Here is a 20347-nt window from a genome sequence, read left to right on the forward strand (position 1 = left end):
TTTTCCATGGCTCTTGTGCCAACTCCAAGCTGCTTTTTAATCTCAGAGAAAAATTAAACAAGGTGAACTCTGGTACATGAACAGACCTAATGTACACCCACCACTTCTGAGACACAGCCTATGCAGAAGAGGATTTGAATAACAGGCTGTGGTGGGAATTTCTTCTACACAAGATTCATGTTAACTCTACTGTGCTGTATCCTAAAGAGGTGGTACGTTTCAAGAAGCCAAATGCTCCATGTCTGTGTCTTTAACTCAGGGTAAAATTAAGCTTGTTACCCATTACTTGAAATAACTTAAAATCTGGGTATATAAGTTAAACATGAATTTCAAGAAGTGGGAAGTTCTTAATGAGTCATTATGCAAATTCTGAAGTGTTAGTTTGTTCTTTGCATAGTGAACCAGTAATTTTCCCTCTCTTATGAAGGCTATAGACATTTCTGGATTCTGCTGGCTTTGGGGTAACCTAATTTGGTGGTTTTAAGTCAAGAATTGACCACTTAATTCTAGGGATAAAATGTAGAGGTCTTTGCAGTTATTAGCATTCAGATATACAGGGAGATTTCTTACACAGTCCCCCCATAAGTAACCCAAAAATATCAGTGTAGCAAATGAGTTACATGATTTCCCCAAACATTGGAGATACTGTCTCAAGGTAAACAGCTGTGTTCAAGGTCTCATAGCTCATGTTGGCTTTACTGTTAAAATAGATTGCTGATTGCTAATGCATTCCATTCTGCTGTAAACAAACACTGGCCTCCTGTTTCATAAAGCATTCGATAAATGAGGAAGAAGGGCAAAGTATGATGATGCTCAGATCAATTTAACAGTGAAACATCTGCCAGTTTCACATTTCCAGTAATCCTTTCAGGAAGTGTCTACAGGAAGTTTTCAGAAGCATGTGAAAGGAATGAGCAAGGTGATATGGTACAGACTTCTTTTTGAAAAAAAATCCTGTTGAACATGTCACAGATTAAGGCAACATATTGAAAGCAGCATATATGAAAAATGATTGCATGTGGATTCTCCCATCCCCATAATCAGTGATGAAAATTGATCAGATTAACTAGAAGCATTTGTGTGTTGGTTGAATGGATTCACAGAATTCAACTGTATATAATTAAGAATGGATTCCTCCTTGTGCTGATGGAGGGCTGCAGTATTAGGGAAACGGATTCATGGGATTCAGGATATTGCACCTGTCCTCAAATCCTGACCCAGAAAAGTATGCAGGTCTTTGAGGGTGTCAAGGATTTGACAAGTCTTCAACTGATCACAGAACTACCATTTCAGAGTATGCCACGGAAATTACCAGTATTGCTTAAGGGCATATGTTTCACAAGGCTGTTATGTAAGCCAGAGTTACTCTGATGTTTCCAACGGTAACCAGGTAATGCACAGAAGGGCAGACCAGCATTCCCAGGGTATATGACAGCCAGTTGGTGGTAGCTCCTTCAAACATGCTCACTGGATTTTCAGGAGCACGCACCTGCCTTTAATGCTTTACATTTGCCAATGGTGAACACTAGCATAGGCCCAACTGCCAGTGTGAAAAAAGCTCTAATAGAGGACTCCAAGAACAAAGATTTATCTTCAGCAGCTTGACCTTTAACCATATGGCAACCCAATAATTTAGCAAGTATCCATTTTGAATAGAGCCATGCAGTTAGTCTTTGTAGACAACCAAATGGGAGATTAAGGGCAGTTTTGCAGAATTATCCCTTTTTCTATATGGGTGCCTGTCTTTGTCTGTAGCAGTAGAAGAGTCCTTAGTGCTTGGTTTTAGTCAAGAGGTGGAGGTCTTTGCAGTCATTAGCATTCAGATATTCAGGGAGATTTCTTATATAGCACCCCCCCCCCCAATAAAGATCAGTGTAGCAAATGAGTTCATGATTTCCCCCAAACACTGTACATCTTAAAGTGCTACTGGACTCTTATTCTCTTCTATCCCTTTTCTGTTTTTGTTAATAGCTGACCATTCAGATCAAGAGGCGATACCTGCAGTTAGGAAGCTGTTCATATATAATACGTTAAAAACAAGAGAGCCATGCTAGGTCAGGACCCGTTTCCTTCAGTGCCCTACCCACCAGATGTCACAAGGATGGCAAGCAGCCATAATCCTTCCCTATAGAGCCTCACAGCCATAGCTACTGAACAGGCATAGTGCCTGCGAACATGAATTCTCCTGTTAGCTATCATGACTAATGGTAGCTGATTACACAAATTCATGAAAGAAAGATCATGCGGCTTTCTTGAAACAGTAAGATTTAGTTAACCAAAATTACTTGCTGGTGAATTGCACTAGAGAGTTCCGTATAAACTGAACAGGTATGACAGCACTATAGCTTTGTTTCTTCTTCCAAAACGTTTGTTTTATAGTTAGTTCAATATTTAGTGTTTACAAGATCATACCTTATAGTTTCTGCATTGAGTTATTTATGTGCTGCTGCACACTCTATTAAAATAGTATTTGTTCAGTTAAGAAACTGCACTTTTGATTCAGTGTTTTTATGCTTCCTATTTATTTCCAGTACCTTTCCTTTTGGTAGCCTCATGTTTGAGAAAATTATCGGAGAGCTGCACTAGTTTCATATTTCTTTGAATTGTGAAGCAGAAGTATGCCTTCCTTGTATACACTGCTGGGAGCAACTGTCACCAGCATCCTGCTGCTTTGTACACTAATTCTATAATATGTAGTCTTGGGATATTTTATATTTCTGAGTAAAACATGTTTACAAATGGCATGCCTATAGAGAGAAACAAAATATTGTTTCCTTATTCTCATGCTTAATAAAGAGGGTTTCTATTGCCCTTTTAACAGAGGAACAGCGCACGCAACTATGCTCAGTCTCTTTCAGTTATCGCCTACTGTATTCCTTTCCCTACATTGCCTGTTAAGCAAGGAAGAGTCTGTGTATAAAACCCTGAATTCCACAACTGGAATAGGTAAACTTGTGCATTATTTATTCTTCCACCTAAGTTAGCACATTGATTTTGACACACTGTTAAAACTATGCAGTTGTTTTTCTGTTAACAAAAATAATCTTCAAACATTAGCAAAACTATGTTTATTGAAAAGGATTTTTAAAAAAGCTCAGAATGCAAAGATAGTTCAATAAAAAGTTGGCCTTCACACAAAACCCCAGAACCACATAAAATCATACCAATTTTCTATTGTAATTAGTAACAGCTGTCTGTAGATACAAAACCAATTTTAATCTGCAAAAATACAGCATAACCCAGGCACATTGGTTATATAGTACCTAAGTGCAACACTGTGCTAGGAACTACACAAAGCTTGCAGCACTGCTTTAATTTCACCTCACCCAAGAAGTTGGATTTTCTTCTGTACCCACACATGCCAATGTGTAATTTTACAGCTTTCTGGGTATAAGAGACCTCAGCATTACCAAATACCTCAGTACAGCATAAAACAGGAAAATGTGCAAGGTGGTACAACTAGAAGAATGTCTAAAATCAGTTTTCCAAAAATTAAATGTGCTACACTATAAAGACTGATTTTTAAGAATGCATTATTGTTGGTACAAACATAACCTGTGATAGGGCCAACAGTACAAGACTGGGAGCCAACCCTGGGACTAAACCAGTACTCCCATTACATGAGCTTGAGATCTGGTGAGTGTCCCATTCTCAAAAACTACCATTTTAGAAGGCTACAAGACAATGAGATTTGCCCTCCTTTTATCTCTAAGGAACTAGGTTTCGTGAATTTCACATTAGTGCTGCCATAATACTTAACTGTGTTTAAGGCAAGAAAAGGGATGGGATGGGATACTGAGAGGAAGTTCATGATGCTATGTCCTGCTCTTTTACTTGCAGGCAAGACATCTGCACTGGGATGGTCTGCTCAGTGAATACCCCAGGTTTTAGTGTTGGTTCTGATTACATATAGGAATCCAGAATATAATGCTTTTATGTGAGCAAAATGGCTATTTTTTCTCCCCTCCAATGTGCAAGTCTCAATTCCATAAGCCCTTGTGGATGCATCCTGTCATCTTTTGTGGGTAGCCTCCACTGGTATCAGTGAAAAGTACAAGAGGTAACCAACTCTGATCTTGGCAACTACTGAGTCTGGAAGACTCAGGATTATGTCCTGCTTGCAAGAAAAAACACTCATTCTCACAAAGTAAACCTTCCAGGAAAAAATGGTGAAAGACCAAGAAAAATTATAGCTAGTACAGCAATTTGCTAATGTACATACAATCTCACACTCAACTATCACACTGTGGCACAGAAATGCTTCACTAAATGTCCATAACATAAACAGATAGCACACAATAATCTTGTTTTCTTCCCTTTTGTGTCATTGGTTGGATAGGTCTCTAGGCAATCTGGTTACCCTGAGGCTTTTACAGGTTTTAAAGAAAATGCTTTATAAGCACCTGTTACGTATGCTACATATTTTCAATATTCAGCAAGGACCAGAAATGCAGTTTTAAACCACCTTTATATAGCAAGCAAGCAAAATTCTAGCCTCACCTGTGGGGCACGTCACTGGAACACACTAATTACAAACTAGGGACAGGGAAAAAATAGTTACTCAGCTGCACCCTCTCTGCTACTTAAAATGAAAAATATTTCATTAGCATCCCCTCTCTTAAGGTAGAACATTTTTCATTAATATTTCAAATATTTCATTAGCATCCCCTCTCTTAAGGTAGAACATTTTTCATTAATATTTCAAATATTTCATTAGCATCCCCTCTCTTAAGGTAGAACATTTTTCATTGGAGCTGTGTAGTTCCACATCTGCCACATCAGAACTGAAACTGCCCTATAGGGGTGTTATTCCCAGTCCCAACATCCAGAACCCTCAACAACCTCCCAAACCCTTGTAAAGCCACCAAACCACTTTACCATGAGTTCCAAGGTGATTTCTGCACACGGAGTAACCAAGCCAGATACAAAGCTATTTTATTTATTTGGCTTGGAGTGTTTTTAATCAGCTTCAGCTGGTGGGCCAGTTGCACCCCTATCTGAACACGGATAGCCTGGTTTCCATAATCTGTTCTGGCAATCTTCAGATTTGATTACTACAATGCATTCTATGCAGGACTGCCCTTGAAGATGGTTCAGAAGCTGCAGCTGATGCAGAATGCTGCAGCCAGATTAGTAAATGGGACCTGGAGATCCAAACTCATAAAACCAATTCTGGCCTGCCTGAATTGGCTGCCTGTATGTTTCTGGTTCCAGTTCAATGTGCTGGTTTTAACCTACGAAGCCTTATAAGGCTTGGGATCACAATACCTGTCGGAACGCCTTTCCTGGCTCCAATCTGAACGCTGTGCCCAACTTCTGGGTGGCAACTAAGGGGAAGGTCTTCTCAGTGGTGGCCCCTGTCTCTGGAACAACCTCCACTGCAGCCCACCCGGTGCCTAATCTGCCATCTTTTCAGCACCAAGTTAAGATAGCCCTTTTTAACAGAGGCCTTTAAACATTTCCTTGGCCATTCAGGGGCCTATTATGATTAGCTTAGTGCCTCTGTCAACTGCTCTTTACTGTTCTGATACACTTATATTAACTGTTAATATCTATTTATTGAATTTTTACTGTTTTATACTTGTTGAAAACCACCCAGAGAGCTTTAACTATGGGTGGTATAGAAACAAAATAAAGCTCCTTTATTTCTAAAAAATTATTAAAATTCTACTGCATTCTTATTACATTCAAGAGTGTCAAAAATAACAAAACTCACTTAACACATAGGATACCTATTTTGTAGATTTTCAATCTGAAATCACCCACAAGTAGCAGCCAAAATATTGTGGCTGACAGCCTGTCATGGATTCAAGACGAAAAGGAGACTGACTTATGTTAATACATCTCTAGCTGTTGAAGTTTCTATGCTTCATTTATTATGCTATTACTGCCATGCTTAATTATTTATCTTGGTTATATAGCTAAATGCCTTGCTGCTTATTACTGGAGATCACATGTAGATTTCTGCAGAACTTCCACCATGGAATAGTCTTGGACTTCAGCTTCCAGGAAGGAGGGGCACGTGATGCATTCTACCTAGGAGTTAGCTTGAGTATTAGAAGGCCTAGTCAAGCTAAGCAGATGTACCAGGCTTGGGAATAATATGTCCTTATCTCTCTGCCAAGGTCTAGCAGAGGAACATGTTAATTAGGCATCATTTTTGAGAACCAGGCCAACTTTGGTAAAAGGATAAGAGGGGGAAAGAGACAGGTGTTTTCAGGAAAATTCCTAATAGGAAGGATTTCACTGGTTGAAGTGTGTCATCTCATTCTATATGCCAAAACCTAAAATTGTGTATAGGGGTTTAGGGTAATCTTTCCCTTATTTTCCCTTTGCCTATCTACCAGACACCTGTACCTGATGTTTAAGCTAGTACTGTATGGTGCCATGGCTTGAATTATTATTTTGCTCCCTAATATCAAACTGCTCACAGAAGATTGATCATCTTTACTGCATATATTATGTAGTGAGTACTGTTATTTTTGTCGCTCTTGGACCCAATAGAGAATGTACTAGAACTATTTCACTCTCTAACTTTTGGAAATAAAACAGCTTTATATTATATCTCATTTGGTTATTGTGCCAGGTCTTGGGGAGGCTGCTTGGAGTTCCAGGTGCTGGGACCAAGAACATCCCTGTAGGGCAGTTTCAGTCCTGGCGTGGTAGAACCACTCAGGGTCCGGGGAGAGTACCAAAAAAGATCTTGCAAACTTCTACATAGAGATAAGGGACACATTCTGGAAAAGTACATGGAATTGCTTTATTGTGGAAAAACAATGGGATATTTCATTTCCCTGTCCCATCTGATGATACAGCATACCAGAACAGCCTTCTTATATTTAAGGAGAATAGATTCAGCTGTTATTGTAACACTATGGAAGGATCCATCAACTCTTCTAAAACACCAAGTATTTGGCAAGCAACACTTCAGTTGTTTTTAACCTATTTGCACATCAACTGATGAAACTGCAGGAGATAACAAAAAGTTCTAAATTAACATCATTCAATCTTCATTCCATATTTTTCTGCCTTCATTTTTGGGTCCCCAGTGTAACAAGTCTCCTTCTGCACAACCACTCCCTCTAAGGAGCATGCCACTAATAACTACTGAATTTCTGTGAATCTCCTATGAATTTCCAAGAGCTACAGGGCAGCAGATGGCAATGGTGACCAGAGACACATCTAGTACATTATGTAGACATGAGAGAAGAGTTCAGCTGGATAACCTGAACATTTTAAAGAGTGTTAATGCCACCCAATAGCACAAGCAGAGTTCATGGTATGGAACTACACAGAAACCTTGAGCAATCAAGTCAGATTACTAAAATTCCATGAGCCTAAGTATTTTAAATAGTTGTGCACAGGAAGCATCCTGAAGGCACTGTAGGGCTCTTGGTTTCCAAGCTGCAGAGGATTAAGTTCTCCAGAAAAAATGCAATGCTGAAATGTTACACATTAATATTTTCCTCTGGCAATAACTGACATGGGGAAAGGAATCTTTACACACACTCTGCAGATGTATAGGGACAGGGCTTCTTGCCATATTAGCTATCGTGTGTTATTATTTACATTGATTTGCTTTTTACTAAGTTAGTTACATAGAATAAATCTGATCAGTAATCGTGCTCTCTTTCTTGTACTGCTCACAAAAAGCAACATGATCTGCTAGATGGAAGTTTAGAAAGAATTTAACACTGGAGGATCACTAATTCAGTACCAAGAGTAAAGTGCAGCAGGTTTGAGGCTATTGTTGAGTTGGAATAAAATTTGCTATCCAGAAAGCTTTTGACCAAGTATACAATACTCTAGTGACCTTTAAGGCAATACTGGTTTTGCCCTCCTATAGGATAACTTACCAAGAATTTTCTCTCTCAATACTAGTTATTGCTCTGTTTCTTTAAATTACTTTAGCCCTTAGAACAGTGCTTAGTGCAGCACTTGTAAAAACAGAACACACAGAAATAACTCAAATTATGCTATGCTTTGTAATGCGCTTTTCCTCCTTGTTGACAAAGAAGTCTGCAGAATTTTAACTAAAGTCAAAAGAACCTACATCCACAATAAATCTTGCAAAGGCAGGCCACAAGTGCCATTTGTGGAAATATTCCCATGATAAATCCATTTTTATGTAAACGGTGCATAAAGATGTTATCTTGCACTCTTTTGAGTTCACAGTTCGTGGGTAAAGCTCAGAAGGGTAGATAAAGAATTTGTGCTGACGAGCAAGAACCAAGGCTCAGAAATAGTTTTGTTACGAGTCACTACTTTCCTGCTTTCATGTAGGATGGTATTGCCCCTCGAGCTGTCAAGCCCTCAAAACGCTTGTATGTGTAATTGATGAAGACCCAGTCTTTATTCTTGTAGTCTGTCTCTGGATGGTTACTTGTGGTCACTAAAGAAAGCAAACATACAGAAGTTATTTTAGTATGAAGCTGTACAGTAGAACACAAGTGTTTCCTTGGGAATATTCTACAACAAACTAATGATTGGTTAAGTAATGCAAAAGGGAGAGAGAAAAAAACCACCAGGAAATCTCCCTTCTCCCTACAGGATAAGATATTAAGAGTTTGAGCAATCAAAATTCTTCTCCCTTTGTTATTTTTCTATAAACTGCTTTCAACATTTTGAGACAGACACACCCACATATTTACAAAGCCATTTTTCTGCATTGGAAGAGAACATCCAATAACAATGCAGAAACCCCTAGTTTCAGTGGGAGCCTACTGATGAGGACCTGACTATGAATTCTGATATTAGACGGAACAAGAAGAAGAAGAAGAAGTCTCAGAGCGGCTCACAATCTCCTTTACCTTCCTCCCCCACAACAAACACCCTGTGAGGTGGGTGGGGCTGGAGAGGGCTCTCACAGCAGCTGCCCTTTCAAGGACAACCTCTGCCAGAGCAATGGCTGACCCAAGGCCATTCCAGCAGGTGCAAGTGGAGGAGTGGGGAATCAAACCCGGTTCTCCCAGATAAGAGTCTGCCCACTTAACCACTACACCAAACTGGCTCTTCCAAGATGGAAACCTGTGAGGGATCATGGAAGGGGAGGGGTAAATTGTTGGGCAAATTCCTCCTCCAGTTTTCTTGAGTTTTCAGATGTTTGTGCAGAGCAGTCAGCTCCTTCCTCCAAAGAAGAGTAGGCTTTTATACCTCACTTTTCTCTTACCTTAAGGAGTCTCAAAGCAGCTTACAATCACATATCCTTCCTCTTCCCACAACAAGCACCTTATGAAGCAGATGAAGTTGAGAGTGATCTGAGATAACTGTGGACGACCCAAGGTCACCCAGCAGGCTTCACATGAAGGAGTGGGGAATCAAATCCAGTTCTTCATATTAGTGTCTGCCACTCTTAACCATTACACCACACTCACTCTCAGGGTGCCATACATTACTCCTTCATCCATTTTATCTCACAACTAGGGATGGACATGAACTGAACCACAAAGCAAACTTTGCAACAAATTTTGCCCTGCTCATGGTTCACAAACCAATGTATGTGACGCATCTACCATCATATGCTTGCACAAACTTTTGAAAAAATTTGTGGCAGTTCGTGGATAGAGCAGAAAAACAAGGGTTTTAAGGGACTCTAAGTCTTTAACACCCTTTTTCTTTACTGGGAAAGCCACAAAAACAGCTGAGTGATGAGAGGATGCTCCCTGCTGCTTAGCTGCCTTTCAGGGTTTACAGTTTGCAAACAAACCTCCCAGTTCAGTCTGTGGTTTGACCACAAATCACAAGCCAATACAAACCACATTTCTCCTGTTTGTGCCCATCCCTAATCACAACCATCCTCTAAGATAGGTTAGGCTGAGAGAGTGACTAGCTCAAGGACATCCATGAAGTTGCACAGGAGAGTGGGATTCCCTAACTGCATCACTGCAATCTAGTCTAATCACCAGGCCTCGGGTTCAGTGGGAGCTCACAGGAGCACAGCTCCTGAACCTTCTGAGAGTTCCACCTCCTTGTCCACTGAATATGTGCAGCTGCATAACAATCCCTGGATGAGCTCCACAACCTATTTTTCTACCCCTGCTAATGACTATAGCATACTGGCTGGTTTAAGTGTGTATGTGGTTTTTTCCCCCCTTTTGCTTACCCTACAGAATCATTTTTCTGCATCCATGAGAACTCTCAAAATATGCAAATAGTCCTCTTTATCTGTAGGTTTTACTGCTCTTGTAAGTGGAGTGAGTCACCTACTGTAGGAATAGTAATGTTTGCTACATAGGAAAATGCTATATTCCGACTAAATCTACCAAGTAAATTTAGACTTAGATACACATCAAAAACAGAAAGAGGTATTTGATAAAGGCTAATACAAAGCCATTCTGCAGCTTGTTGTCAGTTATGCAATCAAGCCCACACCACTAAAGGCCATGAAATTAACTCTACCAGTTCTCACATTTTCCCCATTGCAGTTAACCAAATTATTTTCAAATGAAAATTGTTGGAGGAATGATGTCAAATTGGAGAGCCAGTTTGGTGTAGTGGCTACGTGCGTGAACACTTATCTGGGAGAACAGGGTTTGATTCCCCACTCCTCCACTTGCACCTGCTGGAATGGCCTTGGGTCAGCCATAGCTCTGGCAGAGGTTGTCCTTGAAAGGGCAGCTGCTGTGAGAGCCCTCTCCAGCCCCACCCACCTCGCTCTGAGTCTCTGATTCAGAGAGAAGGGCGGGGTATAAATCTGCAATTCTTCTTTATTACCTTTAATTTTATAGACACTCCTTGAGGTTTACCCAATCACAAGACTTACCAATTCTCACAACAAGTTTTTGTTCCCAGCGGCTAAATTCATGAGACTCAGACCCAGCTCACAGTGTTCCTTAAACATACGATAGCTTTTATTCAGTTGGCTGTTATTCAGCTGGCTATACCTTTAATAGTACCACAGGTTGTTTCACAGTCAGCACAGCAGGCTGTTATGCAACCCTCTCCAGTCGCACTTGCAGTCCCACAGCCTTTGGTGATTGTTACAGGCTCTCAGCAGGCTGTGCCTTTGGTATCTACTCAGACACCTTTGAGAATGCAAGCTCAGCCAGTTAGAGCTCATGGTTCTCAAAGGGGACAGCAGTTTCAGAGACAGCAGAGGCTACAGGTAACTAAAAGGGAGGGGGGGGGAGGAACAGGAGGTCAGAATAGGACTCAATTAGAATGCTTCCACTGTGGGACCAAAGGTCTTTAGGCCAGGGAATGTAGGAAGAAACAGCAGGTCTTACAGCAGATGGGGACTAGAGGTCCTCAATAGCATGGAAACCCTCAGGGTATGTCTTACCCTGGAGGTAGAAGGTTTGGGCAACAACTGCCTCAACAGCAGGGAAATTCTTTCCAATCAGTTAGCAATTTCAGCAGTTTCCTCCCTCTCTTCCACAGGAATGGGTCCCGATGAAGGGAGGAGGCAGTCCTTTGACTAAAATGTATCTTGTTCACTCTTTAAAAAATTAATTTTGCTTTATTTTGCAAAAAAAATTCTGGTAATACAACGAGCAATACATTATTTTACTAAATTACAAGGAGAAAATCATTCAGACTAAGTTCATGGCTCTAAACATATACTGACCACAATCAGTTAACTGTACACAGCCCCCTGAACATTTGAGAATGTTTATCTGTGGCCTCTGTGTCTAGACAGGGTAGCCCTCTCATGCAAACCATATCACCACACCAAGCATGAATTCAGTGGAAGAGTGAGAATATGGGGATTTGCAGAATCAGACTGGCAGTAAATCAAGAACATTTTTTTAAAAATTGAATGAGCTAACTCTGAAAAACTAGCAAAAAGATCAAAAACCTACACCACAGTGAACACATTACAAACAGAAGCAGCAATATTTACCTGCTGGTTTAAGGATATCAGATTCTGGAAATTCATCAAAGTTTGAAGTATCATCAATACTTTTAATTTCTATTGATATTGCCGCAGGTCTCTCCCTGATAAGAATGAGTCAGGATTAGATTTTGCAATGTGAAACTCAATCAAGTTAATACAAACAGTGAAGGTTTTGCCTTACAACCACTCATTGTACAGATCCCCTCTATTATTACTGAACTAAAAAATGTAAATATCATATAGTTTCCTAGAAAGGAGAGGGGAGATTAGAAAAAATTTGACTACATTGTACCTGATATGCTCCCAGTCGACCCCTTCAAAAAAAGGGTTTGTTTTGATTTCCTCAACGCCTGGAGCACCAATTCGATGTTCCCATTCACAGCAAAATCTGTGGGGGAAGAAAATGCAGCATGTAGTGTTTGAAAGTAAGAAAAATGAAATACAAACTACTGAATGTACAAATAAATGCTTGATTACACAAGCTTATATACTCTGCCTCCATTCCCCTCCTCACTGCAGCCATGAGACATATATCCACACAGCTCTCACTATTTATGGCACAGTCTTGTAAGTGGTCCCTCCTCCATCAGTGGAAGAGCTGGCAGGACATAATCCGATGTGGTTCAGTACAATTTCCTTCAGTGGAATGTGTTTCAATGCAGGCTTTCATTTATTTTTTTAAAAAACCCTGGAAGTCAGTGTTTGTGTATTATAGCTGGGCTTTATTTTTTAAGATACTGAAACTTTTCGTAGGAGGCTAGTCAAAGCAATGGATGGGACAATATCTTTTGCATAATTGGGATCCCCTGGAAATTAGGAGCAACATGAGAACTACTGTGCTTCTGATTTGCCTTCAGGCATTGATCACAGAATGAGGAATCATTGTCCCAAGCCCACTGCACATGTGTGTATATCAAAACATTTTTTAATGCATAGGTCTTCCTTGAAAATCAAGCAGCACACACTTGCCAGTACTTCCTAGATAGCCTCCTCCCCAAGTCTTCTACAATTCATAGAAAATGGAAGGGGTAAATTTTCACAGCAGAACTAGGCTTCCGGAACAACTGAAAGCAGCACAAATATCTCTTGCTTTTCACAGTAGATCAGTTGAGGGATTGGACAATTATCCTTACAACCTCTGTAAAGTACCAAGGGCATAAGGAACAAGATCTCTCATTCACCGCTGGTATCAAAACAAGTTTGAAACTCAATGCAGCATTATCAGAACTAAAAAATTCTTTATCAGGGTAATGTTTGCTGAGAAAAAGCTATGTACAAGTTTCCAACCACTAACATTTGAGAATAATCACAAAATGTTATCCAAGAGGTATATGATGGATAAATTATATATGGCTATAATATGTAGACTTCTGTTAGAAAGGTAAGTCAGAAACTTGTATACAGTTTGTAGCTTTGTACAACGTAGAAATTCTGGGACACAATTATATCACCAATTGAAAAAAGTCACTGGATACTTGATCCCCATGGATCCATTGATAATGCTATTGGATTATGAGCACTATCACTCCTGAGTGATAATCTACTTGAACAAAATATTCAAAATATGGATAAAGTATTTAAATCCACAAAAATGGCAGCCTACCACCAAAATAATACTAACTGAACACTGCAAAATTTGTAGTTTGCATGATGAAAGACAGGAAGTGTAGCTCTTGCCAAAGATTTAACCATGACCAAAGATTTAACAGCTGCAGTTACTGATCTGGTACCTTAGAATAAGATCTTTAGCTCTTTCAGAGATTGGAACTTCTGGAGGGAATATTAGAGTCTCTTTCCAATTCATTACTTTCTTATACGTTTCTTGAGGAGTCTCTGAGCAAAAAGGAGGGTAACCTAGAAAGGAATTGTAAAAATAGTGATTAATGACGATTACTTGCACCTAGCCACCCACTCCTTAAACTGTGCATTAGGTCAAAAAACATAACTGTAAATTAAGCCAGATGGAAGAAACTGAATAGCTGAATTGAATCCATGATACAGTATACAAATGAAAGGAGGAACATGTGTGTGATGGAGATCATGGAAGTTCCATAAAACAAGTTACTATACGAATTCAGGCATATTAAGTCTCATACCAATTAGCATTTCATACATAATGACGCCAAGCGACCACCAGTCACACAGTTTATTGTATCCAGTCTGCATGAAGACCTCTGGAGCAATATAGTCTGGAGTTCCCACAGTAGAGAAGGCCTGGAGGGAAAAAACCAACAAGTGTTACGCTTGTTCAGATGTACAACCAAAACACATAGCAGCTCTTAAATATCCAAGGATAGTGATTCTTTAATAATTATCCATTAACTTAGCGATTAAGAAGATGATGATATTGGATTTATATCCCGCCCTATACTCTGAATCTCAGAGTGGTCACAATCTCCTTTACCTCCCCCACTACACACAACAGACTCCCTGTGAGGTATGTGGGGCTGAGAGAGTTCTTACAGCAGCTGCCCTTTCAAGGACAACTCCGACAAGAGTTGACCCAAGGCCATTCCAGCAGCTGCAAGTGGAGGAGTGGAGAATCAAACCCGGTTCTCCCAGATAAGAGTCTGCGCACTTCACCACTACACCAAACTAGCTCTCCAAGTTAACAAGCTTGTAAACAAATTTCATGTGCATACATCTGGAAATGGCATTAACCATAATATATATTATAATATATAATAAAAATACAATGCCTCTTTTTCTTACGTGCAACTATTCACTGAATTATCTTGGGGTTCTTCGTATAAAACCCACTTTCGTGAATTCAGCGACAATTTAAGTATGCAGACACTTTTTATAAAATCAGGTGAGATGCAAAACCCTGACAGGGAGTGAGGCTTAAGCAACATTCAGCACTAATTTTAACCCCATCTTCTCTCGCTCTCTCTACATACACAGAGCCTAAAATGGTAATAAGAAACACACTCTTAGAATGCACTCTTTCCAAATGATAAAATACTTTGTAGTTCTGGGATATTGTATGTCATAAGAGTAATATACAAATACCTAATTTTGATATAAGAAAAAAGACCCCCCCCCTCCCAAACCCCCCACTTTCATGGTATTATATATTATTATCACATTACAAACCATTGTTTTGGTTTGTAAGCTTGTGCATTTTCTCTTTGGTTCCATTTTTTCAAAATACTTTTTAAAGCAGTGCTTTAAAATACTGCAATCTCACTGCACTGTGCTGTAACTCTTATATTCAAAGGTAGCATACTAATGTGGGCAGCACTACTAGAGCTAGCAACATACTTGAGAGCTTGATCTTGAAAAAGAACTTTCCATTGTTGCTGAATATAGGACTTCAAGTATTTAGTACAAGAATAGAACTGGAAAATATACCAAATTGCTCCTGCAATACAAGATATTACCACTCTAAAACAGGCTCTGGCATCTATTGTTTCTCTTTCTCCCAAGATCTGTTAATCTTTTGTATCACATGAAAAACTAGTTTGAAAATGCACAATAAAGGGACATGCTAAAATACAAGTCAAGATATTTCAATCTTTAGTCTTCTGAAGTTCACAAAGCTCAATATGAACATTCAGAGTCCAAAGTAGTTGTACATATTTCATATGCAGATCAGATAAATTTTAATTATGCTAGTATTCTCAAAGTTGTATTTACTAGGATGGAGCAGGCTATAAATAAAACAAACATAGTTTTAAGATAGCTATTTGTCATTTATAGTTTCAGCGGCTGTGTCCTGCTTGATACCCTAGGGCTCTTAGGATAAATGTGACAGAATCAGAAAGGAAACCCACACAAGCACCAGCTTCTCAATTTGCTCAGTTTAAATGGACCAGAACCACCACAACACCACAACATGCTACCTATTTGAGCCAGCTGGTCCAAAAAGACAATATAGCACCAAGAGGTCCAAGAGAATCAACAGGCTCTCTCCCTGGTAAAGATTATTCATCAGGGTGGCAAAGGCAGTCCTGCATCAAAACTGAGCTAAAACCAAACTGAAATAGGAGCACATATTGATTACAATAGTTCATAACGTACAAAGCAGCCCCTACCCATTAGTATAGTTTTAGAGCTTAACTGTTTACTCCAAGCATGGGTTGAAAAACATTTCTTTGACAATGCTGTGTTGTGATGCATTGGCAGCAATTTCCAGACCGAGTGGTACCTACCAACTGCCGTCGGTTTCTTTTCCAAGTCTCTGCTTTCCTTTTGGAATTCATATTCTGAAAAGCTGAAGAGAAAGTCACACGTAGATATTATGTTAACTATTTTTAATGATTTAAGATTTTGCTGGTATTCTGAAGTAATAGTAAATAGTAAACTCCTTTCAACACATTTCCCCACTCTTTGAATTTAGTGTATGTGTGTGGGTGGGTGGGTGGGGGGGAGAATAGAAGTGAAAAAAGAGCTGTACAGGATGGTAGCAAGACACAAAAACAGCATAAATTAGCATACAATTCTAACATTGGAAATATGGGTTCACAGTTATAGGGTTAGGGGTTACATTTCAAAATGGGAAACTGAAAATCATGTTGTTATGTTTTCAATCCCACTTTTCCTTTATGGAGTTCATGGCTTCATACATTGTTCTCCACTATTCCATTCTATCTTCACAACAACTCTGTGAAGTAAGTTAAGAATGAGAGAGTGATTGGCCTGAGGTCCAACCATTACATCCCACTGGTTCTCTTCTGATACTTCATATCTTCTAAAGACTGTGAAGGGGATTTCAGACATGTCAAAAGGCAAAAAAAGAGGAAGACAAAATCCTGATCTGAAGAGACAAGACCTCAGAAAGAAGAATTTCCATTTCTGAACTTCCACGAGAACAAAGTAAGAGTCATGTTGCACCTTAAAGACGAACAAAGTTTTATTCAGAATGTAAGTGTCCAACAGGAAGGCCAAAGTCACTGTCAGCTGCCCTGAGCCTGCTTTAGCGGGGAGGGCAGGATATAAAATAAACCAAATCAAATCAAGCAAATGTTAACAACTTTATTATGACAACACATGCTCATTTTCACATAGAGAAATAGATGGACCCAGGTACATGTTACCCATGCCCAGGAGCCACCACAGAAAGATTTTCATATGGCTTGCTTAGCTTTGTGTACAGGTGTTGTTCTGCTTTTCTCTAAGTCACCTCCCCTGTGTTAATTTGAAGAAATGGTATCATTAACACTCATAAGTAAAAAAAGAACTTTTCCCTGGCTCTATCTGTACTGTATGCACAGCAAAAAGAGAGTGTGAGCAAAGAAACCTCTGCATGAGAGAAGACTTGATAGAAAGGCAATGCAAGATGAAAGGGACAGCAAATTCTAGATTGTCTTTGCTAAGACTTTCTCACTGAAGTTGGAGATGCACAGCTAGAGCATTCTTTTGCTATCAAATGACATCAAATTATAATGACTAATAGTTTTGAGTCCAATTAAACTGGAACTCTTCAAATGTCAGTGGATGGCAGGAAAAGCAAATTGGAGAGAGCACGAATCTTCTCTTGAGAAACGAATCAGTATTTCAGGCAATCAATATTTCGGGCAATTATGAGAAGTGGTAGTTTGCCTAGTTTATGCCAACACAGAAAGCTCTCAGGGGTCTGAACCGGTGTAACATAACTTACTAAAGTCACTGGGAAGACTGTGGCTCAAATTTCTATAGAACTCAGTTCTATGAGCTTTCTTTAGTCCAGTGCAAAGACCAAAGTCTGATAGCTTCACATGTCCCTACAGATGAAGGAGAAAACAAAACAGGAGGAGATCACACCACATATGCATATACTCTTCAGACATTGAAAGTGTTTAACCATACAGATTACATGTCATGACTATGGAGTATTTTCCCAAACCCATTGTAAGAGAGAGAAAAAGTGTTTAACTTCCAAGTATTGCTTCCTAATACAGCATGAGTTAAGAGTTGTGCATTTCCATGGTGATTGAAGGAGATACTGAATGGCCTCAGCGATTATCAGCTGAAATCACCTGACCTCATACAATAAAGAAGCATAAGTACTCCATTGCAGTCAGATTTCCCTGATTCATTCTCAAGATTATGGCTAGTTCACACATGCAAGCTTGATTTCTTTTTCCACATGATCATATGCACAGGCTCACTGACTACATGGAGAACGTGCTGATAGAGATAGCTAGCTTTGTCGCAAGCATGACTGCATTTTTAACAGCAGCTACAATCACAGGAGTCAGTGAGCCTCTCTACAATGACATTTTTTGGGGAAATGTCATACTGGGATTGCATAAGGACTTCAGGAAGGATCCACAAAATGATTTTATGTTTCCACTGGTTACTGTTTGTGGCTGTTTCCTGGAAAATCTGCATGTTAAAGCAAATGAACAACAGGTTGATAAAATCTCTTGCTGAAATTCAGAGCCTTTACAGTATTTTTATAATTCTATCAAAAATGTTTAAAACTTTAAACAAACCTAAAATAGTATTTTAATGAAAATGGTAAACTATTAGAACAAAGTCAGTTTAAAATGATTCAGGATGTTTGACCTTATATAACAGCTTTGATCTCATGGTTTGCAGGTGCAAACAGCGTAGAATCTTCCCTGTCTTCCCCTTGCTCAGAGCTACCTCTGACTCCTGAAGAATTTATTATTAGTAGTGGGATCTTCCCCACCCTCCCTTTACCTATGGAGTTGTTTTCAGTGCTAGAAAACTTGATCCCATTGCTGAGGGACTTGCATGTACTAATAGCCGCACCACTTGGGTAAAGGGGAGTGAAATTGCTGTTTTTGCCTCTTGCATGAGCTGCTTGACTGATGCAGTGGATTACTACATACAAGTCATAGAATCATAGAGTTGGAAGGGACCTCCAGGGTCGTCTAGTTCAACCCCCTGCACAATGCAGGAAACTCACAAATACCTCCCCCCTAAATTCACAGGATTTTCATTGCTGTCAGATGGCCATCTAGCCTCTGTTTAAAAACTTCCAAGGAAGGAGAGCCCATCGCCTTTTGAGGAAGCCTGTTCCACTGAGGAACTTCTTCCTGACCATTAGAGCAGTTCCTCAGTGGAACAGGCTTCCTCAGGAGACAGTGGGCTCCCCTTCCTTGGAGGTTTTTAAACAGAGGTTAGCTGGCCATCTGACGGCAATGAAGATCCTGTGAATTTAGGGGGACGTATTTGTGAGTTTCCTGAATTGTGCAGGGGGTTGGACTGGATGATCCTGGAGGTCCCTTCCAACTCTATGATTTGTATGTAGTAATCCACTGCATCAGTCAAGCAGCTCGTGCAAGAGGCAAAAACAGCAATAAGAATCAAGTTTTCTAGCACTGAAAACAACTCCATAGGTAAAGAAAGGGTGGGGAAGATTCCAGATCATCAGTGCTTTCCCCTGGCAGTTCATGAGATTTCTTAAGCCATGGTATACCAATGTGACTAGTACTTCGATATTTCAAGAACATGTTCAAGAGCAACATCCGAACATTTAACTGGCAAACAAAACAGAATTCAACTGTGTCACAAATCTTTTGACACTGAAAAATGAACCCCTACTGACATACTTAAAATTTCCTTATGCAGTGAGGCCCTATATAGAAGCCCTGCTCCTCAGTTTCTCCCCTTAAAATGAGGCAGGAATCAGATGCTGTTCCCACCATAGACTATTTTATCACAAACAGCAGGATGCATGTATGAATTACTTTAAAACATATGAACTGGGCTTAATCCATGTAGGTTCACTTCATCAAATTACTTTGCAGTGCTATTCCAAGTCATGCTCTTGGAGTTTATGGACCAAATAATGCCACAGAATAGTTTGCTACCACATTTTAACTAGAAAATACTAGAAAGTACTACCATGCAAACACCACACACTTACTTTACTGTCCAAAAGGAGGTTATCTGGCTTAATATCACGATGAATAAAACCCAGCTGATGAATTGAATCTATAGCAAGCACAGTCTCTGCAATGTAAAACTGAGTCTCCTCTTCTGTTAGGGTATCTTTTTTCATCAATAATGTCATCATATCTCCTGTACATACAGATAATAGAAAGAAAAACAAAAATGAATTTTGCTTCTTCACAGGGTGTCAACCTTAGTTCAATGTCAATTCTACTAAAGATTTATTTTATGATCTCATCTGAACCAAACACTTGCCCAGAATACCACAATTCACTTCTTAAGTAGATTCTTAGTTTCAAAAGGTATATTTCTTCTCTAGCACAGGTGAAGGCATAGACAAAACCTGTTCACGTAGTTTACTATATTTCAGAACGCCCAAGTCTGTACAGTGGAAAAGGGAGAGAAACCTGTAACTGCCAGTTCGGATATCTAACTCATCCCGAAGTACATTAATAATAGTCGGTGACTTTTTGAATATGCCCTTAATCACCATTGTCATTACAAAGTTAAAAGTATCTGCACAGCACTTTTTAACTTCACTCTAAGCAAACAAATATAAGTGTTTGCAAGTCACAGCCAAAACAGCTGTTTTGAATGTTAGTGTCACACTATTGCTATCCCTACTGTGTGTTAACTTTCCTCTCAATAGTTCCTGCACATTAA

General features: G+C 39.5%; 1 protein-coding gene across 3 annotated transcripts in view; it reads right to left on the reverse strand.

Annotated features, from left to right (window-relative positions):
• Positions 1 to 6740: 6740 nt before the first annotated feature.
• The window catches only part of STK38 (serine/threonine kinase 38), a 28976-nt gene continuing 15369 nt past the window's right edge, over positions 6741 to 20347 (reverse strand). For all 3 annotated transcript variants that reach the window (XM_060231512.1, XM_060231514.1, XM_060231513.1), the window contains 8 exons: positions 19659 to 19813; positions 17439 to 17541; positions 15991 to 16052; positions 13933 to 14050; positions 13567 to 13690; positions 12129 to 12224; positions 11843 to 11937; positions 6741 to 8392 (listed from right to left, as the gene is read on the reverse strand). In XM_060231512.1, coding sequence (XP_060087495.1) covers positions 8262 to 8392; positions 11843 to 11937; positions 12129 to 12224; positions 13567 to 13690; positions 13933 to 14050; positions 15991 to 16052; positions 17439 to 17541; positions 19659 to 19813 — 884 coding nt within the window. In that variant the 3' untranslated portion in view covers positions 6741 to 8261. The remainder of the gene's footprint in view (positions 8393 to 11842; positions 11938 to 12128; positions 12225 to 13566; positions 13691 to 13932; positions 14051 to 15990; positions 16053 to 17438; positions 17542 to 19658; positions 19814 to 20347) is intronic.

The sequence above is a fragment of the Heteronotia binoei genome, chromosome 2, assembly GCF_032191835.1.
Source record: "Heteronotia binoei isolate CCM8104 ecotype False Entrance Well chromosome 2, APGP_CSIRO_Hbin_v1, whole genome shotgun sequence".
NCBI classification, from domain to species: Eukaryota; Metazoa; Chordata; class Lepidosauria; order Squamata; family Gekkonidae; genus Heteronotia; species Heteronotia binoei.